This window comes from Sus scrofa, chromosome 1 (genome assembly GCF_000003025.6).
Source record: "Sus scrofa isolate TJ Tabasco breed Duroc chromosome 1, Sscrofa11.1, whole genome shotgun sequence".
NCBI lineage: Eukaryota > Metazoa > Chordata > Mammalia > Artiodactyla > Suidae > Sus > Sus scrofa.
Genome location: NC_010443.5, coordinates 35,628,338 through 35,653,641, shown reverse-complemented (window position 1 = coordinate 35,653,641; position 25,304 = coordinate 35,628,338). Strand labels below are relative to the sequence as shown.

The window sequence follows — 25,304 nt, the reverse complement described above, 5'->3', positions numbered from 1 at the left end:
CTTAGACAGACTTACCAAGCAAAAAAGAGAGAGGACTCAAATCAATAAAATTATAAATGAAAAAGGAGAAGTAACAACAGACATCACAGAAAAACAAAGGATCATAAGAGACTACTACATGCAACTCTACACCAATAAAATGGAAAACCTAAAAGAAATTGACAAATTCTTAGAAAGGTACAATCTTCCAAGACTAAACCAAGACGAAATAGAAAAGATGAATGGACCAATCACAAGAACTGAAATTGAAACTGAAACTGTGATTAAAAACCTTCCAACAAACAAAAGTCCAGGACCAGATGGCTTCACAGGTGAATTCTATCGAACATTTAAGAGGAGCTAACACCTCTCCTTCTGAAACTATTTGAAAAAATTACAGAGGAAGGGACACTCCCAAACTCATTCTATGAGGCCACCATCACCCTGGTACCAAAACCAGACAAAGATACCACAAAAAAAGAAAGCTACAGGCCAATTTCGCTGATGAACATTGATGCAAAAATCCTCAACAAAATACTAGCAAACTGCATCCAACAATACATTAAAAGGATTGTACATCATGATCAAGTGGGATTTATCCCAGGGATGCAAGGGTTCTTCAATATCCACAAATCCATCAGTGTGATACATGACATTAACAAACTGAAGAATAAAACTATATGATCCTCTCCATAGATGCAGAAAAAGCCTTTGACACAATCCAACACCCATTTCTGATAAAAAGCCTTCAGAAAGTGGGCATAGCGGGAACCTACCTCAACATGATAAAGGCTGTATATGACAAACCCACAGCAAACAACATTCTCAATGGTGAAAAGCTGAAAGAATTCCTACTGAGATCAGGAACAAGACAAGGATGTCTGCTTTCACCACTACTCTTCAACACAGTTTTGGAAGTCCTAGCCACAGCAATCAGAGAAATAAAAGAAATAAAAGGAGTTCAAATTGGAAAGGAAGAAGTAAAACTATCCCTATTTGCAGATGACATGATGCCATATCTAGAAAATCCTAAAGACTCTACCAGAAAACTGTTAGAGCTCATCCACGAATTTGGCAAAGTCACAGGATACAAAATTAATACACAGAAATTGACAGCATTTCTATATACTAACAATGAAAGAGCAGAAAAAGAAATTAGGGAAGCAATCCCGTTTACCATGGCATCCGAAAGAATAAAATACCTAGGAGTAAACCTACCTAAAGAGACAAAAGACCTGTACTCTGAAAACTATAAGATGCTGATGAAAGAAATCAAAGATGACACAAATATATGGAAAGATATACCATGCTTGTGGATTGGAAGAGTTAATATTATCAAAATGACTATACTACCTAAGGCAATTTACAGATTCAATGCAATCCCTATCAAATTACCAAGGACATTTTTCACAGAACTCAAACAAAATATTTTAAAGTGTGTTTGGAAGCACAACATATCCAGAATAGCCAAAGACATCCTGAAAAAGAAAATGGAGCTGAAGGAATCAGGCTCTCTGACTTTAGACTATACTACAGACCACAGTCTTCAAAACCATATGGTACTGGCACAAAGACAGACATATAGATCAGTGGAAGAGGATAGAAAGTCCAGAATTAAACCCACATGCCTACAGCTAACTAATCTATGACAAAGGAGGCAAGGATATACAATGGAGAAAGGACAGCTTGTTCAATAAGTGGTGCTGGGAAAACTGGACAGCCACATGGAAAAGAATGAAATTAGAACACTCCTTAACACTATATACAAAAATAAACTCCAAATGGATTAAAGACCTAGATATAAGACCAGACACTATCAAACTCCTAGAGGAAAACATAGGCCAAACACTCTCTGACAGAAACCACAGCAACATCTTCTCAGATCCACCTCTCGGAGTACTGAGAGTAAAAGCAAAAATAAACAAATGGGACCTAATTAAACTTCAAAGTTTCTGCACAGCAAAGGAAACTCTAAACAACACAAAAAGACAACCCACAGAATGGGAGAAAATCTTTGCAAATGAATCAACTGACAAGGGATTAATCTCCAAAATTTACAAACAACTTCTGCAGCTCAATGTCAAAAAAACAAACAACCCCATCAAAAAATGGGCAGAAGATCTAAACAGACAATTCTCCGAAGAAGACATACAGATGGCCAAAAAAACACATAAAAAGATTTTCAACATCACTCATCATTAGAGAAATGCAAATCAAAACCACTCTGAGCTACCACCTTACACCAGCCAGAATGCCCATCATCCAAAAGTCCACAAACAATAAGTGCTGGAGAGGGTGTGGAGAAAAAGGAACCCTACTACACTGTTGGTGGGATTGTAAATTGGTGCAACCACTATGGAAAACAGAACGGAGATTCCTCAGAAAACTAAACATAGAACTACCATTTGATCCAGCAACCCCACTCCTGGGCATCTACCCAGAGAAAACCATGACTTGCAAAGACACATGTACTCCAATGTTCATTGCAACACTATTTGCAATAGCCAAGACATGGAAACAACCTAAATGTCCATCGACAGAGGAGTGGATCCAGAGGATGGGGTATGTATACACAATGGAATGTTACTCAGTCATTAAAAGGAACGAAATACCAGCATTTTTAGCAACATGGATGGACCTAGAAATGATCATGCTAAGTGAAGTCAGCCATACAATGAGACACCAACATCAAATGCTATCACTGACATGTGGAATCTGAAAAAAGGACAGAATGAACTTCTTTGCAGAACAGATGCTGACTCACAGACATTGAAAAACTTATGGTCTCCAAAGGAGACAGGTTGGGGGGTGGAGCAATGCACTGAGGGTTTGGAATGTAAATGCTTAAAATTGGGGTGTAATGATTGTTGTACACCTATAAATGTAATTAAATGTAACAAAATTAATTAAGCGATTTAAAAAATTAAATGAAGATCAGTTAAAAACCAAAAATTGAATCCTAACAATAATAATGGTATATCAAAATGATAACAAACATTCACACTTCACACACACAAAGATTCCTTTTTATGAAAGAGTACACAACTCAAAGCAGGTTAATTATAGGCTTTATATTATGTTATTCAATTTTACAGCAGAGATTATAAACAAAGTGAGAGAACCCTAATTTTGTTCCCACAACCTGTGATGTTGTAAGCCCCCTCATGTCCTGGGAGATTATAAGTGGTATCCTCAAGTAATTTTTTGGCTTTTGTTTCAGTACCAGCAAAAATTTATATCACTGTGCCACCCCTTTATATGAAACACCAAGTTTATTTTCTCAGGTAAATTTGTAGGCATTTCAACAGATTGAATAATAGAAGACACATTGGATTGAACAAAGAAAATGTGGGTGAACCGCATTTTCATTGCAGCACTATTCACAATAGCCAGGACATGCAAACAACCCAAATGTCCATCGACAGATGATTGGATTCGGAAGAGGTGGTATATATACAGAATGGAATACTACTCAGCCATAAAAAAGAATGACATAATGCCATTTGCAGCAACATGGATGGAACTAGAGAATCTCATCCTGAGTGAAATGAGCCAGAAAGACAAAGACAAATACCATATGATATCACTTATAACTGGAATCTAATATCCAGCACAAATGAACATCTCCTCAGAAAAGAAAATCATGGACTTGGAGAAGAGACTTGTGGCTGCCTGATGGGAGGGGAAGGGAGTGGGAGGGATCGGGAGCTTGGGCTTATCAGACACAACTTAGAATAGATTTACAAGGAGATCCTGCTGAATAGCATTGAGAACTTTGTCTCGATACTCATGTTGCAACAGAACAAAGGGTGGGGGAAAAATGTAATTGTAATGTATACATGTAAAGATAACCTGACCCCCTTGCTGTACAGTGGGAAAATAAAAAAATTATAAAAAAAAATAAAAAGAAAAAAGAAAAAAAAATAAAATGTGGGTGAAAAATATTTATTAGCTATTTACTGATAGATAACTACAAAAAATATTGGCAAATAAACTTACAATAGATTTTACTTCCAGGCAATATTGAAATTTTGCACAAATTAGAAGTGGTTAACAATTGATAGCCAAACTTTCTGGAGTTGTGTTTTAACCCAAAACAAATAGCACAGACATCAAGTTTCATTTTAAGAACTGTGGAACAGTGGCCAAGATGGCAGAAGAGAGGTCACTTCATCCTGTGGGAAACACCAAAACTGTAACTGTTTACAGAGCAATCACTGATGAGAAAGCTTAGAAGACTAGCAAGAAAGTCTCCTGCCAATGAAGATATATAGAAGGAACCACAAAGAGACTGGTAGGAGAGGCAGAGATAAGGTATAGTCAAGACCCATATCCCAAGGTGAGCAACCCATAAATGGGAGAATAATTAGAATTGCAGAGCTTCTCTCCAAGGAGTGAGGAGTCCAAGTCCCACTCTGGGCTCTCCAGCCTGGTGGTTCTGCACCAGGAAGATGAGCCCCCCAGAACATTTGGCTTTAAAGGCTAGTGTTGCTTACCTTTAAGGGCTGTAGGAAATAGAGACTCTGCTCTTAAAAGCCACTCACAAAATCTCATGTGTTCCAGGACCCAGAACACAAGCAGTACTTTTTAAAAAGTCTGGGTCAGACCTACCTGCTGATCTTGGAGAGCCTCCTGGAGAGGCAGGAGGCAACTGAAGCTCACCTAGGGACAAAGACACTGTCAGCAGCCATTTTTTTTTTTTGCCCTACCTTGAAAATACCGGCACTGGCCCCACCCATCAGTCTGTTGGAATACCGCAGGCCAGGCAACTTGGTGAGCAAGGAGGCAGCCACATCCATCAACAGCTGGCTGCCCTAAGAGCCCAGAGACCACAGCTGCCCTGGGACAGAGCCCTGTCCACAGGAATCCTTTGTCACACATCTCAAAGGCAGACGTGTTTTCTATCTTGTTCACCATGGCAGGCCAGGGCTGTTGCAGAACCAGGAACAAGGTCATGCTGCTCAATATCTGTCAAATGAGATCTGAGACTTAGGAGTGATTTTCCAATAAAGAATTTTCCAGCAACTCATTGTGATTGGAATAAACACACTGCACATGCATACAGGGAAGACCTGGGCCTGCCTGAGTCCATGGTCTGCATGTTCCCAGTTATGAACTATAATTTCAGTCACAATTCAGGGGTTCTGAATCAACCTGGATCATCTGTGCATCACTCCTGAATCTTCTTGGTCTCAATTCTGATTGCAGCTACTACTGCTAGAATGAGTTCCATGCAGGCTTTGAGCTATTTCATGCAGGTGCAGCCTGTAGCTTAATTTCAGTCTCACCTTGTACCTCTGACTTACTGCCCTGGGCTTCTGTGCCTCTGCTAATGCATGGGATACTTGGAAGTACTCCGCACACACACGTGTGTAACCAGAATTTCAGGAGGGTTTCTACTGAGAGAAAATCCTTCTTACTTCCATCCCTCAAGGTTAGTGGTTCTTTCACAATAATGTTCCTTATCGGTTTCAAGACAACATTCAGCCCCCACATCCTTAGTGAAAGCAAACCAATGACCTTTCTTTATATTCGCTTTTCTTCCTTTTCTTTTTGTCATCCCTCATTTTCTTTTACTCTATAAGCCCCCCAGTAAACTTCCTGCAGAGAAGTCTTGGGCCCAGATCCTGCTAATGCAGAATCTGGGTTGACAGGTCTGACATACAAGTCAGGGCTTGCATGTGGGCTGAAGTTTAAAGGAGATATGTAAGTTCCTGTTGTGACTCAGAGGAAACAATCTGACTAATGTCCATGAGGTTGCAGGTTTGATCTCTGGCCTTGTTCAGTGGGTTAAGGATCTGGCATTGCTGTGAGCCATGGTGTAGGTTGCAGACGAGGCTTGGATCTGGCATTGCTGTGGCTGTGGTGTAGACCAGCAGCTACAGGTCCGATTCAACCCCTAGCCTGAGAACCTCCATATGCCACAGTGAGGCCCTAAAAAGACAAAAAAAAAAAAAAAAAAAAAAAAAAAAGAGAGAGAGAGAGAGATGAAATCCACCAAATCATTAAAATGTCTTCCAAATTGTACTTCAAACTATTTATCATTTTATGTTGCTGAACGCCTACCAATTAGAGATTAATTTGGATAAACAGCCATCCTTTAAAATACAAGTACTTGTGGGGAGAACATGCAATTTGTTATTATAGTCAATATGAGAGACAAATGGAAGATAGAAATAGAAATAAATTTAAAAAACAAACTCTTCCTGAAAATTATTGAGACTGATATATAACTAACAATATTTGTTTGGGAGATGACTAACAAGGGAAGTGCCCTATTACCTTTAGTAAACTATTTATTTAGTGCCACCCTATCATTAGCCAGGAGAGAACTGAAAGCATCTGATTGGAAGAGCTATAAAAACATTTCCCAGTAAAAGGTCTGTCATCATCTCAATCTCCAGGTTAAACATCATGACTTTTCATCTTCCCTGGGCCTGTGTAATAATTGGCTGTATTTTTGTTTCTTTAGGAAGAGCATCCAACACCCCAGATGTGTATCCCCCTCTGTGGAAAGAGAGTCCTGGTCAGTTCAGTGACTACAAGGTAGAAGATGGAAAGTACATCATTAATATCTGGCATTACCTTGAGAGACTGGGGACATATAAAATCCTACTGAACAAGACAGCCAAGTATTTTGAAAAATTTGCACCAGAAAATGAACAAAATATTTTATGGGGATTGCCTGTACATCATGGATGGCAATATCGTACAGGTAAGAATCTTTTTCATTACAATGATTCTGTTATTTCCCTGTCAATTAATTAGGTAGTCATACCTTTTGTCTATAACACCACCTTTTAAAAAGTTGATTATAATTTTCCTCTCTTTCCCCTTCCTATCATTTTCCAACTATCCTCTTTCCTACTCCTTCTATTTTTGTCCTCATTCCTTCCTAATCACTCTTTATCAAGCATTTATGGAATGTGTGTATTGTTGTTCTACCCAGTAATGTCCAATAGAACTATGCACAATGATGACAAAATTCTATCCTTGCACTGTCCAGTATGGGAACAGGGGCCATGCTGTGCTCACATGTGGCTATTGAGCACTTGAAATGGTTAGTACTTCTGCAGAGCTGAACTCTTAATTTTATTTCATTTCAATTAATTGAAAATTAAATAGCCACAAATAACTAGTGATTACCATATTCACTGAGGCATGGCATATTAGATATAGTTCTTTCCATATCAACAACTATTAGTTGAGGTGCCACTATGTACCAAGCCTAGTGTTAAGCTCTGAGGAGTACATCCAAAAAAAAAATAGTTAAGATAATATACATTAAATACACAAGAATGTATAAAATTAGTTTCCAACATCTAAAGTTCTAAATGTGGTTAAGTAACCATGTAGACTAGAGTAAAAGAAAGAGGGGAAACTCTGTAGGAAAACCCTTCTCTCATGTGTTCTTTAGCCAAAAATAGCATTTACACCCAGGTATCAAAATAAAGATTTTTTTTGGAACAAAAATATTGTAAGCTATCTTCTTTTGGCTAACAATGGCATTCAAGAAATAAGGAAATGTAAGGGAGTTCCCTTCGTGGCTCAGCGGTTGATGAACCCAATGAGGATCCATGAGGATGCAGGTTTGATCCCTGGCCTCACTCAGTGGGTTAAGGATCCAGCATTGCCATAAGCTGTGGTGTAGGTTGCAGATGTGGCTTGGATACCGAGTTGCTGTGGTTGTGGTGTAGGCCCACAGCTGTAGCTCTGATTTGATCCCTAGCCTGGAAACCTCCGTATGCTGCAGGGGTCACTCTAAAAAGAAGAAAAAAAAAAAGAGAAGAAAAAAAAGAAAGAAGGAAATGTCATAATAATCTCCCAGAAGATAGTATGGGAAGAAAGGAATCAATGAGAAAATGTGAGATGGGGAGAAGACTCTGCAAGTTCTGATCTGTGATAACATCCCAAGCTAGCATTAAAACCAAGCTTGACAGGGGAACTCCTGCCACTCAGTATACCTCCTATTTTAGGCTGTCCTTGACATGGAGAAAAGGAGTACCTGAATTCCTGAGACGAGGTTCAGAAAGAGCCCAAACCTCAAGGTCCACTGTAAACCATAACTAACTTCCCCAAAGGTGACACACCCACTCCCAGGAAAATTTTCTACTCTGGGTCTAGTAATGAACAAACAACAAAGTAGAATATTAGACTGGATACTTTAAGAAACGTCATTTTCATTCAAGAACACAATAAATGGAATTCTGTTTTTTAAGGGTCTGATTTTATTTAGTATTTAATTGAGTTGAACTCTATGACCTAACTAGAGAAAATCTTCACAGGATTAAAAATTATAAAAATGGCCATAAAAGTACTTCACCTATAGTAAGATGCTAAGTCTCAAAGATAAGCTAAGGAGTGTACGAGTAACTCAGGAAAGAGAGTGACAACCATGCGCTGAGATTATCATAAGAAAAAAGTAGGACCAAAGAGCTCCATGAAGGCATTGCTAGGATAGTATTACAGAGATGGCAATGACAATAAGTTCTAGCCAGAATAAGAGTGCCAGTGGTCAAGAGAATTGGAATGTGAGAAAGAATGGTGGATGGTAAATTTGGGAAGATCTGTGAGGGCCTGTTTAAGAGATGTCTTTAAATTCAGACTGAGGAGTTTTAATTGGGATCTTGAGCAATATAGTCTAGTTTAATAACAAGGATATAATGCTTACACAATACTTAGGCATTCTAAATGCTTGCTTCTTGATTGCTTAGCAGAACTTTTTAAAAATAGCTTTGTTGATATATAATAAGCATATAATACACTGCATATTTTAAAATGTATTTGTTGTTAAGTTTCATATATGTATGTAGCTTTGAATCCATTATTCTAAAATGTTAATTTTTCCCTTGTTTTCCTATCTTCAAGAACTTCCCTACTTCTTTACGTCCACTCTCTCCCCTGATGCCCCTACCTCCACCACCCCACTCCCCAACTTCACGAGCAAACACTAATCTGTTTTCTATCATCAAATCTTAAAAATGTTACCTAGAATTTTCATATAAATTCTTTGGGGGGGGGTTCTTTCCTGTTTTTTTAAGGGCCACACCTGCACCATATGGAAGTTCCCAGCCTGGGGGTTGAATCAGAGCTGCAGCTGCCAGCTTGTGCTACAGGCACAGCAACACCAGATCTGAGCTGCATCTATGACCTATGCCACAGGTTATGACAACTCTGAATCCTTAACCCAATGAGCGAGGCCAGGGATTGAATTTGCATCTTCACAAACACTATGTCAGGTTCTTAACCCACTGAACTGCAACCGAAACTCTGCCTGGTTTATTTCTATTCTCATAATTATTTTGAGATTCAGCGATCTAGTTGCATATGTCAATATCACTCATTTTTCTTGCTTAGCAGAAATTTTAATTGGAAAAGTACTGGAACTTGAAAGAGCATATTGAGAGTCTGGGGCAGGATAATGCTTTCCCTCAGAAGACTTCCAACATAGTTAAGGAGAAAAGTTAGCATTGATACAACAAGAGGACAATAAAAGGCCAAAGCATAAGGTACTGGATGAAAGTATAAGTATTGTGAGCTGGAATAGTCTGGAAATAGAATGAGATTGGAAATGAATCTTGAAAAAAAGAGCAAATGTTGATGGATTAAAAAAGAAAAGTAATCAATGAAGAAAAAGAATGAATTTAAAATTAGTGGGGCATAATATAATTGGAAAATAGGGTAAGTTCATGGCAGAAATTTTAGTTTGGATAGTAAAAGCCATAGCATTAATTTTGTTTTGAAAAATAGGTACTTCAAAAAAACCCAGTTAGGGGTCAAGTTTTTTGAGAATTTTAATACTTATGAGAATTTCTTCCTTGGTTTTGTTTTTGTCTTTGTTGTTAGGGCCACACCCGCAGCATATGGAGGTTCCCAGACTAGGGGATGAATCGGAGCTGTAGCTGCTAGTCTACACCACAGCCACAGCAATGCAGGATCCAAGCTGCATCTCTGACCTACACCACAGCTCATGGCAACGCCAAATCCTTAACCCACTGAGCAAGGCCAGTGATCAAACCTGCATCCTCACAGAAGCTAGTTAGATTTGTTTCCATTGAGTCACGACGGGAACTCCATCCTTGTTTTGATTTTAGTTTTCAGTTGTGGGAAGCCTGGTTGCATCATATTAAATAAAAATATATCTTTGCTATTGTCTTTATATGAAAGATAAGTGTGGTTTAAAGGCAAAGATGTTTATGGAGGCTAAGTTGATTGTGATGGTTCCATAATTTTTCAGATTGTTAGGCTGAGGTACATTTCCGAAAACTTTCTTCATTGTATCATTCCAGTTAAGGTGTGCCAACAGAGAAATTTAACATGAAAATAGGAAGGCAGAGATGAAGCAGCCAAAATGAAGGTTGGTAGGGAAGCTGAAGAGAAATAACACCTTACTTTTAGAGGGATAAACATTCAGATGATAACAAATCAAGCAAAGAGAAGGAAAATTAAAGCAGAAGGAGGTTTGGAATTTCAGAAAAAGAAAACAATGGGATGGGTAAAAATAGGGGTGAGTGCAATCAGCTATCTTTGTCTTCATGTGTGTTTAAATCATGTTTGGGGACTGAAAGAAAAGATTCCTGAAAGAGTTCCTTTGTGGCTCAGTAGGTTAAAGATCTGGCATTGTCATTGCTGTGGCTCTGGTTATAGCTGGGGCAAGGGTTCAAACCCTGGCCCAGGAACTTGTACATGCCACAGGTACAGTCAAAAATAAAGAGAGAGAGAGAGAGAAGATAATTGAAGACTGGTATACCTCAAATTTTAATGAAAAATGGTTAACAAATTAGAAAATTGAGTCCATCAAAATATGAAAGAATTTTACATCAATACCAAGTGAGGCTTATTCCAGGTATGCAAAATTGGTTTAATATTTAAAATGCAACTGATATAACCCATCATATCACAGACTAAAGAAGAATAATTACATGACCATAGCAATTGATGCAGAAGAACCTTTGACAAAATTCAATATCCATTCATGATAAAAACCCTCAGAAAACTAGGGGGAAAGTGACTTTCTCAATGTGATAAAGAACATCTCCAAAAACATACAACTGACACATAGCTAATGATGAAAGACTTAATGCTTTCCCCGTAAGACTGGAAAAAAAGCAAAGATGTCTAATCTCACCAATTCTATTCTATCAGAAGTCTTAGTCATTGCAATTAGCCAAGTCAAGGAAATCAGAGGCCTACAGATAGGAAAGGAAGGAATAAAGCTGCTCCTATTTGCAAATGACATGACCCTACATATCCTAAGGAATCTCATGCAAAAACAAACAAACACAAAATAAAATTCCTTAAAAATAAAAAGCATGGAGTTCCTGCTGTGGGGCAAAGGGTTGAGAATCTGACTGCAGTAGTTCAGGTCGCTGCAGAGGCATGGGTTCAATCCCCAGCCTGGTACAGTGGTTTAAAGGATCTGGTGTTTCTGCAGCTGCAGTGTAAGTTGCAACTGTGGTCCAGATTCAGTCCCTGGCACAGGAACTTCCATGTGCCAGGAATGTGACCATAAGTAAATAAATAAATAGTGTGTTTAGCAAGTTCACAAAATACAGATTAACTCACTAAAATTATTTGCATTTGTATATGTTAGCAACAAGCCTGTTTACACAGAAATTACTGTAAATAATATTTAGAACTGCTCAAAAAATAAAATATACAGGTACATATCCATCAAAACATATACAGATTTGTATGTTGAAAATTACAGAATACTAAAAATAATCAAATAAAGATACAGCACGTTTGTAAATTGGAAGACATAACATAGCAAAGATGTAAATTCTCACCAAATTCCTATAAAAATTAGAGCAACTTTTTGTGTAGATATATGTAGGCTTATTCTAAATTTTATATGGGATGCAAAAGTAAAAGAATTTTGAAAAAGAACAAAGTGAGAAATTACCCTATTTGAGAACCCTCCTGCACTGCTGGTGGGAATGTAAACTGGTACAGCCACTATGGAGAACAGTTTGGAGATACCTTAGAAATCTATACATAGAACTTCCATATGACCCTGCAATCCCACTCTTGGGCATCTATCCGGACAAAGCTCTACTTAAAAGAGACACATGCACCCGCATGTTCATTGCAGCACTATTCACAATAGCCAGGACATGGAAACAACCCAAATGTCCATCGACAGAGGATTGGATTCGGAAGATGTGGTATATATACACAATGGAATACTACTCAGCCATAAAAAAGGATGACATCATGCCATTTGCAGCAACATGGATGGAACTAGAGAATCTCATCCTGAGTGAAATGAGCCAGAAAGATAAAGACAAATACCATATGATATCACTTATAACTGGAATCTAATATCCAGCACAAATGAACATCTCCTCAGAAAAGAAAATCATGGACTTGGAGAAGAGACTTGTGGTTGCCTGATGGGAGGGGGAGGGAGTGGGAGGGATCGGGAGCTTGGGCTTATCAGACACAACCTAGAATAGATTTATAAGGAGATCCTGCTGAATAGCATTGAGAACTATGTCTAGATACTCATGTTGCAACAGAAGAAATGGTGGGGGAAAAACTGTAATTGTAATGTATACATGTAAGGATAACCTGACCCCCTTGCTGTACAGTGGGAAAATAAAAAAAAAAAAAAAAAGAAATTACCCTATTTGATATTATATTGCTACATAGTTCTAGGAATCCAGACAGTATGGTATTGGTAGGACAGACACATAAAACAGAATAGAGAATCCAGCATTAGATATATACAAACACACACACACAAACATACATGAAATTCAATGAAAACCTCACATCTTTTTAAAAAACTAATTAAAAATGGATTACTTTCCAATATCAAATGCAAAATTAAAAAACTTTTAGAAGTAAATATAGGAGAAAGTATTTGAGTTAAGATATTTTAGACGACACCAAAAGCACACCACTTAAAAGAAAAAAAGGTTTATTTACACTTCTTCAAAATAAAATCATGTTCTTTCAAAGTCCCTCTTAAGAGGCTGAAAAGACATATAATGGACTGGTAGAAAATACTTATCATTATATATGTGACAAATACTTTGTATTAAGACTACTTAAAAAACACTTCCAAGTCCACATTTTAAAAAAAGTAAAAATAAAAAAACCAATTTGGAGTTCCTGTCATGGTTCAGCAGAAATGAATCTGACTAGCATCCATGAGGCAGGTTCCATCCCTGGACTCACTCAGTGGGTTAAGGATTCAGTGTTGCCATGAGCTGTGGTGTAGGTCACAGACACCGCTCAGTCTAGTGCTATGGCTGTGGTGTAGGCCAGCAGCTATAGCTCTGATTCAACCCCTAGCCTGAGAACCTCCATATGCTGTGGGTGTGGCCCTAAAAAAAAAGACAGAAAAAAAATTTAATTAAAAGTATACAGAAGACATGAATATACATTTCACCAAGTAGAGATAAAGATATTATAGTAGACAGAATACTGGCTTCTCAAAGCTGTCTGTGTCCTTATCCCCATGACCTGTAAATATGTAATGTAACATGGCAAAAAAGGGTTTTGCTGACCTGATTACATATCTTGAAATGGAGAGATTATCCTAGATTAAGTAGTCCGATGAAATCACAAGGGATTTTATAAATTAAAGAGGGAGGCATGAGAGTCAGAGTTAGAAATTTGAAGATGCTACTGGTATTGAAGATGAGGAAGTGGCCCACAGCAAAGGAATTCTCTAGAAGCTGGAGAGAGCAGGGAAATGGATTCACACCTAGAACCTACAAAAGGAATATAATTCTGCCAAATCCTTGATTTTACTTTTTTTGTTTAAAAATTTTTTAAATTTCAATTTTATATTTTTAAGAATGTTAATGCTTTTTTCCCTCCCCATTTTCCTGAGATATAGTTAAGTTCAAGTTATACAGCATAATGATTTGACTTACATACGTCATGAAATGATTAGCACAAGTTTCATGAATATCAATCATCTCATACAGATATAAAATTAAAGAAATAGAAAAAAATTTTCCTTGTGATAACTCTTAAAATTTATTCCCTTAGAATTTATTATAATGTACATGATAAATATGATTAACATATAGCAGTTAATTATGTTTATAATGTACATTATAATCCTTAGGACCTATTTCTCTTATAACTGGAAATTTGTATCTTTTGAATACCCTCATCCAGTTTCCCTTCCCTGCACTGCTTCCCCTCTGATAATCACAAATATGATCTTTTTTTCTATGAGTTTGTTTTTGAAGTACAATTGACCTACAACACCATGTTATTCTTGTTGCACAGCATAGTGATTTAGTATGTTTATACATTTCAAAATAATCACTGCAAGTCTAGTTATCATCTGTCCACACAAACATACTATGTAATTGTTGAATATATTCACCACACTGTACATTTCATACACGTGAATCATTTGTTTTGCAGCTGGAAGTTTATATCTCATTATCTCCCTTACTGATTTATCTCCTCCCTTCACACCCTCCTCTCTGGCAACCACCTGTTTCTTCTCTGTATCTATGACTCCTTCTGTTTCGTTATATTTGTCTGTTAATTTTGTTTTTTAAAATTCTACATATAAGTCATGCAGTATTTGTCTTTCACTGATTATTTAACTCAGTATTATAACCCCTAGGTACATCTATATTGTCACCAACAGTAAGAGTTCATTCTTTTTTATGCCTGAGTAATGTTCCATTAGATGATAGATTGACAGATAGATAGATAGATAGATAGATAGATAATCTTCTTTATCCATTCATCTATTGCTGGTCACTTAAGTTCCATACATATCTTGGTGAATATAAATAACGGTGCAATGAACTTAGAGGTTCACGTGTCTTTTGAAATTAGTGTAGTGGGAGATGTAGAAGGAAGGAGATGATGGTGTCAGAGGTGGAGTCTGGTCACAGGGATCTGGGGAAAGCGTCAAAGTGGTGCTGAAGGAGGAGCCAAGGGAGAAGAACATGAGATTTTGGGAGACATTTTTATCTTTTAAAAATTCTTGTTGTTGTTTTGTCTCAATTCATCTTAAAATCCTAGTTTGTAGAGACACAATTTTAGACTTCTGATAAGACTGGGAAGCCTCAAAATACCAGCTGAAATAAGCATCCCACTCTGTTTTGGAACTTTTTAATTTATTGTAGTCCAATTTGGCTTTGAGAAAATTGTTCAGAGATTTCAAAAATTCCCCTTAACAGCCATTGATATTTTTAATTGCCATTGGTCAGGTTGATCCATTTAATTACCAATGTGCACAAAGAAGGATGGTTGTTTCAGACTTACGGTTGCCAAGGGGAGGGGGAGGGAGTGGGATGGACTGGGAATTTGGGGTTAATAGATGCAAACTATTGCTTTTGGAATGGATAAGCAATGAGATCCTGCTGTATAGCACTGGGAACTATATCTAGTCACTTAATGATGGAACATGATAATGTGAGAAAAAAGAATGTATATGTTATATGTGACTGGGTCAACTTGCTATACAGTAGAAAACTGACAGAATACTGTAAACCAGCTATAATGGAAAAAATCATTAAAATAAAAAAATAAATAGTAAAGGACAACAAAAACAAAATAAAATTTTTAATTAGAAAAGTAAAAAAATTGGCTGGAGTTCCTATGGGGGGGGAATCCTCAAAATATATAGGTAATTGCTATCCCATCTCTCAAAGGTCTTTCTTTAGAGTGAAATAACAATTTTCAAACAGCTTAAACAGCTTACAGCTCAATTCAAAGAGCTTGCAAGCCTAATACCAGCCAATTCTAAAAAACCAGCTTTGTCCCAGAGGAGCCAGGCCAAAAGCTTTTCCAGCCAATTTCCAGAGAATAGCCCCTCCAAAAAATAAGTCAAAGGCTGAAAAACCAATACAATTTCAGCGAAGCAGCTCTACTCTGAAAAAAATAAGCCTGAGGCATTTCAGCCAGCTTCAATCAAAACAGTCTGATCTCAAAATGAGACCAAAGTGCCAAACAAGTACTTGCATACAGAACGAGGCCTTAACCAAAAAGAAGAAGCTTAACATAGATCTTAAATAAAGCCTGGAGCACTTCAAACACAAAGAGAGCATGAGTCCAGATCCAGAAAGATGTTTCTTCAAACTCCAAGGTCAACGAGAAAAGCAGTAAGTGATAATGGGGTCAATTGCAGGTACCACCTCCACTGGTTCACTAGCCTGGATCCTTTGGGGATCTTCTCTGGAACCCAAAGGACTGTCAAATTTGACCAAATAAATAGGCTGCCAGAGATTTCTCTAGGGAAGATGGGTTTATTCAGGATCAGCAGAGAATTGCAATGTGGGGTCTGCAACCTTGCAAACCACACACACGTGCCCACATGGCAAAGGAAGGAGCACACTTTTATAGAGGAAAAAGGAAGCTGAGAGGGTTGAAGTAAACAAAAATCTATGGCTTGTCATTGGCTGAGTTCTTTCGAAGAAAGAAAAGAACTTTTTCTTCTTCCAGTTGGGCTCTGCTGTCATTGCAAAATGTGAGGGCTTCCCCTTCTGGTCTCCCAACTTTATTTAATTGAGGTTTCTATTTATTAATTTTTTTACAACAGTGATGGGAGGCTGACACAATTCTTTAAGAGAAAAAGTATTTTGTGTAGTTCTATAAATCTTATGTTTCTAGTATATCTATAGCTTAAAAATGGGCCTAATAAACCCAGCTCTTGATCCTTTCTCTTTTAGGCAGATTAGCTGATCCCACCCAAAGGACAAACTGTGGCCATGAATCTGGAGATTATCTTTGTATCTCTGTGGATAGTTGGTGGGCTGGTGAGTTTGATGCAACAATCAAAGCTCAAATTGATCTTCTTTCTCCAAAGAATCAAATTCAATCCAGAATTCTAACTTTAGAAAAAAAAAGCAGAACTACCGCTTTTACAAAAAGAATTTCTTTGTCTCAGATATCGGGAATGTTTTGACATGAGTTTTTTGACAGGCATTTTAAAAGCTAGTAGTTAATTTATCCAATTATGAAAACATCAGAGAAAACTAGTAACCTCAAAGTTCACTTTAAATAAATAGAATAGAAGTAGGAATTTATATTATCAAGCAAAACTTTGTTAACAAGGAAAAAACTCTAGATATATATTAAAATATTTTAAAGATATATTGGACCTTCAAATTTCAAATGAAAATTTATAAAAGTATAGCATTCTACAGATATTACTATGTTTTTTCTTTTTCACTTATTTTGCCTTAGAATTTAGTATTTTTATTTTTATTTTCTTGTCTTTTTAGGGCTGCACCTGCAGCATATGGAAGTTCCTAGGCTAAGAGTTGAGTTGTAGCTATAGCTGCTGGCCTATGCCACAGCCACAGCAACACCAGATCTGAACCTCATCTTTGACCTACACCACAGCTCACAGCAACGCGGGATCCTTAACCCACTGAGTGAGGCCAGGGATCGAACCCACAAATTCATGGTTCCCAGTCAGACTGTTTCTGCTCTGCCACAATGGAACTCTGCTAAGGGACATGTTTCTGAAGTGCCCAGAATTATTGCTTAAGTTTTACCATGTTTCTGGATCTGTGGGATTACTTTCACAATAGATTTATTTACTTAAAAAATTATATATGTTAACAATATTAATAATAACTTTTTGTTCATACAGACGTAAATTACTATCTCTCTGCAATGCCCTTCCTTGCTGCGGTTGATTCTGGCATAATGGGAATATCATCAGATAATATCACCTTTCTGCCACCATCCAAGGATCAGACGAATTTTTGTTATAATGTTTCTAGCTGTTATTCATCCTTTCCAGAAACAATGAAAAAATGGAATAAATTTTACCAGGTTTTTGGAGTCTTTTTTTTAGTGTTTTAACTAATACTCTTTGAGAGTAGTCAGATATTTTTGAATAATATTTAATGTAGACTTTATCATGCATTGAACAGTATGTTCCTAAGGAATAAAGTTCTAATGTGAAAATCTTTATTATGATGACAACAACATTATTATGAGTACATTACTCCACGACATCATATCTCACTAGAACCTTCATTAGCAATCTAGTATTAAGGCTGCCTTATCCAATCTTTTCACACCAAATAAATTGCATTCAAAGTCCATTGAAATCATGGCTTCATAGTGCATGTTTATTATACTTTCAGGCCAACTGAGCAATCAACTCTATGTGAATACAATTAGGGAGTAGACTGTGGCAAATTTGATCAGCTTTTTCTTGATAAACCATCTTGATAAACTCTCTTGATAAACCATCATATGATCTGACTAAAATGGTCATTTGACAATCAGAATCAAATGTTGACGTCAGGAGTTCCCATTGTGGTACAGTGGAAACGAATCCGACTAGGAACCCTTAGGTTGCGGGTTCAATCCCTGGACTCACTCAGTGGGTTGAGGATCCAGCATTGCTGTGAGCTGTGGTGTAGGTCTCAGACACAGCTCAGATCCTGTGTTGCTGTGGCTGTGGCGTAGGCCGGCAGCAACAGCTCTGATTAGACCCCTAGACTGGGAACCTCCATGTGCTGCGGGTGTGACCCTCAAAAGACAAGACAAAAGACAAAAAAAAAAAAAAAAAAAGGTTGATGTCAAAGTGAAGTGTAATGAGTGAAAGAGTAAATGACCAAGGATCAAGTTCTCTAATGAGAACCTGTTTATTATATTGCCTATGATTAGGTAAAATACTCTTATTCCTCCCGCCATTTCTAACTTTTAAAACTTTGTGGAAAGTTCATTGCATGGCAACAGAAAAACAAAATACTAAAAGTCTAGTCCTGAACAGTATAAAATTCTGAGCATTTCAAAAACACAGGGTTTATTTCCTTCAAATGGATTCAGTAATACTAGTAATTAGTATAACTAATATTGCTTTCTTTGGGGTATATTAAGCATTAAATCTTTCACATCTTAACTCTGAAATGCTCTCTTCTCATTTAGAAAGCTGAAAAATTATATTTGTAAATAGAATTGATTTTAAAAGAGAGAGATTTCTATAACTGCCTAAGTATTAATAACATTTTCCTTCTTAAATAGCAGGTAAAGTCATATTCTAGTAGTTTTGAGGACCTGTTGAAATACTTATGGGCTGCACATATGTCATCCTTGAAGGTTGCTCATAAAAAATTTGGCAATAGGTAAGAATGGATCTAAAGCTATTTTTTAAATCTTACATCTTACACAATCTTTCCATATTTCCATCTTACACTACCTTATTCACTGGAATCTTTTTCAATTTGCCTGTTTACCAATATGTCAACCATGGGGAAATATTATGATAATGAGAAAACTGATAAGAAGAAGTTTTACTGGATAATGTTCAAAAGTATTTTATACATAGAGAGATTGTTAGACTAGACCAAGAGATACAAATAATGTGGGTATAAAATTATTCACTACAAATAAAAAATTTTTTCTCAATAAGAAGAGAATATTGGAATGTAAATTGATGTAACCACTATAGAAAACAGTATGGAGATTCCTCAAAACAATGGAAACTAGAACTCTCATATGATCTAGTGATTCTACTTATGAATATTTCTCGCAAAAAAAGAAAACACTAATTTGAAAAGATATATACACCTCTGTGTTCAATGCAGCATTATTTACAATAGCCAAGACATGGAAACAACCTAAATGTCCACTGACAGATGAATGGATAAAGACGATGTGGTATATATACACAATGAAATATTATTCAACCATAAAAAAGAAGGACCTCTTGCCATTTACAAAAACATGGATAGATCTTGAGAGCACTATTCTAACTGAAATAAGTCAGACAGAGAAAGACAAATATTGTGTGAGTTCATTTATATGTGAAATCTAAAAAAAGAAAACAGGCTCATAGACACAGAGGACAGATTGGTGATTGCGAGAGGTGGGAGGTAGGTGAAAAGGCGGATGGGGATAAAATGGACAAATTTCTAGTTATAAAATAAATGTCAAGCGGCTATAATGTACAGCATGGTGACTACAGTTAATAGCACTGTATCGTATATTTAATAGTTTCTAAGAGAGTAAATATTAAAAGTTCTCATCACAAAAAAATTTGTTACTGTGCATGATGACTAACATTAACTAGAGTTGCGGTAATCATTTTGCAGTATACACAAATATTAAACTATTGCATTATACACCTGAAAAAAGAGAAAATTTAACTTTCTACTATATGTCATCAGAAAAAAAAAATCAAACGACCTAAAAAACAGGAAAAATTCTCCATAAATTTTTTTACTTTTTAATGGTTAATTGAAATGAAAATCATGTGTTCTTTAAATAGATATCAAATCCAGCAGAAATTGCTAATCTTCTTTGATTTATATCTTTACATTTTAAAATAATGAGAGTTGGTCGCATTTCAGAGTTAATGCAAATAGAAAATGTTTTATGAAAAGGGGAAAACATTTGACTAGAAGTACATGTTTTCTGGGATGATAATTTCCAAAATCAATACAACCTTTTCACAATCTAGATTTTAGAAAGTAGAATAATGTAGTTTTGAACAAATTAGCTGTCTTATAAATTCAGTTGGCATAATTCTGAGTAGACTAATTCTAAAATGCATACTTCCCCTCACTTGTCTATTAGGTTAAAATTTTATTCTAAACAAGAAGCAGATTTTGAAAGAAGCTGGGCCTTGTTTGTGGACTATTTAGCCCCACCCCTCTTCCCTACGACTTTGATTAGAACAGCTGAATTCCAGAAGGGCCTGCCAACACGAATGCTTGTTGATGGAGATAAAGCCCCCCTGGTCAGTGACTTTACTAGTTTTCAGAATACGGTCTTGCTTGGTCTAAATTTTCTCCACAAAGTGCATAAGTATACAGGTAAGAGACAAAGAAACTTTTATGTTTTTGTAAATTCTGCATGTTGTATTGATTTCATAGGTAATGAAATACCACCAGAATCATAATTATAAATCATTACAACAGACCATTTAAAGAAAGAGATGTTGACTTCCTGTACATGGCTGTCAAAGTTTCCGCAATAATCTCTGTGGGTTTATGATGGGTTTCATTTAATGGGCCCATATTATTGGCCCTCCCTTACTTAGCACGTCCCCTCTTCCGGTGTCCTTGCCCAAAAACAGCAGATCAATATCACCACATTTCAGTTCGACAAGGAGGCAAGAGGAATCTCTCTTTCTTTCTTGGATAGTTTTAGTATTTTAATTTATTCTACTTTGTTTTAAAATGAAAAACATAATAAATATAATAATGATAGTCACCATGACAGAACCATGAAATAAATTGTGAACTTTAATCATCCTGTTCTATGTATTATAGACATAAAGGAAAAAATATGATGCCCCCCAAATTCTGGTTTTGGAAGAAGTATATTTCTTCAAAATTTCCAAATCCTAAATTTACTAACAGTGGAAAATAAGAAATTATATAATGGCAAATTTGGAAATTACTATGTCATTCAATTTTCCAGATATAGTTTACCCTTCCTTATTGAGGGGGGAAATTTTATCTATAATTTCTATTCCCTAAAGCAAAATTAGGAAATATGAGTCAAAATAAAAATGCATGTATTTTATATTAAATTTAAAATTAAGTATGCATTACATAGGGTAATGATGTTTGAATAAATAAAACTTTGAATTATAATGGTGAAACTCAGGATTCTATTTCTCATTCACATATGATTCAGGATGTTTACTCAATTGAAAGGAGGCTTTCTTCCATGATAATTCAGGGACCTAGGGTCCTTGTCTCTGTCTCCATCAGTCTTTACAGTTTCACCATTATGTGCTCACTACAATAAATCAAAGGAAAATTAACTTAAAAGAGAACCCTTCTTTTTAAGACCTAGGACTAGGAGTTCCCCTCGTGGCTCAACGGGTTAAAGACCCAATATAGTCTCCATGAGGAGGCGAGTTCAATCCCTGGCCTTATTTGGTAGGTTAAGGATCCAGCATTGCCATAGGCTGCAGCGTGGGTGTTGCTATGGCTGTTGTGTAGGCTGACAGTCACAGCTCCAATTTGACCTCTAGCCAGGGAACTTTCATATGCCACAGGTGCAGCTGTAAATAAATAAATAAATAAAATAAAGACCAGGACTAGAAGTGAGAAACATAACTTTATCTCATATACCTTTGGCAAGAATAGTTGTACAGCTCCCTGGATGGGTGATAGGAGGGACTTGGGAAATTAGTTCATGTCTGAGCCCCACTGACAGAGGAATCACAAAATCTGTTGACCTGCCAGTCATCTTTGCCACATATCAAATACAGAAAGTAAAATCTAGGCCAACATGATTTAAAAATTTTGAACTTCCTAGTATGTAAAGAGTGAGGGATGGGGTGAATGGCTAGAATTGATTTCATTTAAAGACTGTGTATAAAAAATTTCTAAATTTTTGTAAGCTCTACTTCACTAAAATTAGCTTTGAATTTGTTAAGGAATTTGGAATTGACTTTCTGGGCTACAAGAAAAAAGAAGAAGAAATAAAATAAATGACAAATTGGAACATAGTTAAACAAGCTACCTTTCTTCCCAGCTTCCTCTTGTAACTGCATGTTCCTACTGATGCTCAGAATTCAGAAACAGTGTTGAACACCTTGGCAGATATTTTTAATTAATTCAAGTATAGAAAAAAATAGAATATTATTAATCAAAATATTTTTACAATTGATCATGTCTGGTTTATAGTCTGTAAACATGTATTAAACAAACTTTTTAGTGTAATAATCAGCTACCTTTTTAAAAAAATCATTTTAGGGCCACACCTGTGACATATGGAAGTTACCAGGCCAGGGGTCGAATTAGAGCTGTAGCTGCCAGCTGCACCACAGCAACGGCAACACCAGATCTGAGCCGCATCTGTGACCTTTACCACAGCTCATGGCAATGCCACATCCTTGACCCACTGAGCGAGGCCAGGGAATTGAACCTGCAACCTCATGGATAATATTCGGGTTCATTACTGCTGAGCCACAAGGGGAACTCCCAGGATTTTAAAAAATAATTATTTATTTACCTCAGTCAGACTTTGGAAAAGTCATGAATAAACCACTTATTTGCACGGCTGCCCTGCCTCTCTCTTAGTGTGGAAAAACATGGCGAACAGAATGATTCTTGACTTGAGACTTTTGATGTATGAGCTCCAAGCAATTGTCAGCCATCAGTTAGAGACTTCCTGAAGGGGAATTAGGGATAGTGCAAGGATCCAGGATGTTAATGGAAAAACTGCTCATAAAATAAAGCAATAGGAAATAAGTATGATTTTCCCAATTGAGAACTAATACAAGAAAAAAGGGCAGTAGCCCAGGCTCAGGCCTTCTGTATCTTTCTTGCTCATTAATCAATCCATTCTGACACATTTGGTCTACTCAAAACTCATACCATTACTAAATACTTTTTTCTATTTCTTAATAATATTTCATTTTACGACTATAATCTTATTTTTAAAATATGGTCAATATATGTCTTTTATTAAAAGTTCAAATACTATAGAAAGTTAGTAAATGCAAATAAAACTAACCTTCTCCATCATCATCACTTACCTCCATAGCCTTGATTTCTTGCCTCATATATCTACATACATATATTTAAGTTTTGGCTCACTTCTACAAAAAAAAACACCTATATCACTTATGAATATAAAAAATGAATAAATTATTTGATAAAGACTGTTATTTCCATAAAAGAGGTTATATGTATGGCATCACTCTATGCTATACATTTTATTACTATATATATATGCATATTTGAGATGTTAGCAAGTCAACAAATATCAAGAAGCACCATTGTCATTCTCTATAATACATAACTTTCTACTGAATGGATTGATATTCTTTCCAGTTTTAGGTAATGGAAAAGTGACATTCAGTGTCTACTTTCATAATTTAATTTGTTGGAATAGTGATAGATTAAATTACTAGGAATGAATTCTTGGATCAAGTATTGCCAAATGACAATCAAAGAGGGTGCTATAGATTATGTTCTTGTCAAAATAAAAACAAAGTAACACAAACTGCTTATTAAGGTTTCTGCATAGACATCAAAAATGAGTATTGGAGTTCCTGTCGTGGCGCAGTGGTTAACGAATCCTACTAGGAACCATGAGGTTGCGGGTTCATTCCCTGCCCTTGCTCACTGGGTTAAGGATCCGGCATTGCCGTGAGCTGTGGTGTAGGTTGCAGACGCGGCTCAGACCCCGTGTTGCTGTGGCTGTGGCGTAGGCTGGTGGCTTCAGCTCCGATTCGACCCTTAGCCTGGGAACCTCCATATACCCTGGGAGCGGCCCAAAAAATAGCAAAAAGACAAAAAAAAAAAAAAAAAAGAGTATTAGCAAATTTTAAAACTGGCAAATCGAATATGTGAAAAATGTCACTTTTTATGAATTTTTATTCCTTTAATCATTGCTATATCCTTTAGTCTCCATAGTTTTATGTGCATATATATATCTCATAATTTGGACCTGAAGGCATAATATAATTTTAAAGAGCAAAACATGTTTGATAGAAGAATCTGTATGAAAACATAACAATTTCATACTAATTGAAATGGAATTGAATTTTGTTTATTGAATATTGTCTTAAATAATTTCCACATTTTGGATCAAAGTTATAATTTTACCTACAACTTTTAAATATCTTTGTTTTTCTAGGAAAACTATCATTCATTGTATGGAAAACTTTAATGAAGTTCAAAGTTGCAAGGAAACTATTTCTAGAGATTTTGGATTTAATTCTTCACTGTTTTAACTAAATGCTTCTGGAAACTTACAATAAAATAAAAATCCACAATAATAAATTCTCAAGCAACAGTATTCTCAAAAATTAATCTTTGCTTCTTTGTGTAATTTTATCTTTGTCTATGCTCATATTCTAAAACTTGATTTACTGTTATTAACTTGCTTAATTTATAATTATTGAATTCACATCAATAATAACTAAAATGTTGACTATCCAGAGTAGATTCAGTTGAATTACTGGCAAATGCTAAGTTAATAAAGGTTAATAAAACTCTGATTGATTTTTTTTGGATATTACTCTACCTAAATTAATTTTATGAAATTTGGAGGAATAGATCTTCATGGTCAATAGTCAAGAGACAGAAGATTGTAAGCATTTTTTTTTTTTTTTTGTCTTTTCTAGGGCCGCTCCCATAGCACATGGAGGTTCCCAGGCTAGGGGTCTCATCGGAGCTGTAGCCACCAGCCTACATCAGAGCCATAGCAACGCGGGATCCGAGCGGTGTCTGCGACCCACACCACAGCTCACGGCAATGCCAGATCCTTAACCCACTGAGCAAGGCCAGGGATCGAACCCGCAACCTTACGTTTCCTTGTTAGATTCGTTAACTACTGAGCCATGACGGGAACTCCAAGAGGCAAAAGATTTTAAATGAAAATTTGGATGATGAATTTGAATT

General features: G+C 36.4%; 1 protein-coding gene across 1 annotated transcript; it reads left to right on the top strand.

The window, feature by feature from the left end:
- LOC100512146 (protein LEG1 homolog) lies at positions 6,390-24,737 on the top strand. Its single transcript, XM_021074892.1, has 6 exons — positions 6,390-6,694; positions 16,638-16,724; positions 17,567-17,751; positions 18,955-19,055; positions 20,509-20,747; positions 24,538-24,737. Exons 1-6 carry the CDS (start codon positions 6,394-6,396, stop codon positions 24,636-24,638), a joined length of 1,014 nt encoding a protein of 337 aa, XP_020930551.1. The 5' UTR covers positions 6,390-6,393; the 3' UTR covers positions 24,639-24,737.

What these genes read in the sequence shown, in the direction of transcription:
- LOC100512146 (XM_021074892.1), top strand. Translation starts at nt 6,394, where the DNA reads ATGACTTTTCATCTTCCCTGGGCCTGTGTAATAATTGGCTGTATTTTT. An exon ending in TGTGGATAGTTGGTGGGCTG is followed by an intron (nt 16,725 to 17,566) that starts GTGAGTTTGATG and finishes TTGTTCATACAG; the next exon opens with ACGTAAATTACTATCTCTCT. An exon ending in CATAAAAAATTTGGCAATAG is followed by an intron (nt 19,056 to 20,508) that starts GTAAGAATGGAT and finishes CTTGTCTATTAG; the next exon opens with GTTAAAATTTTATTCTAAAC.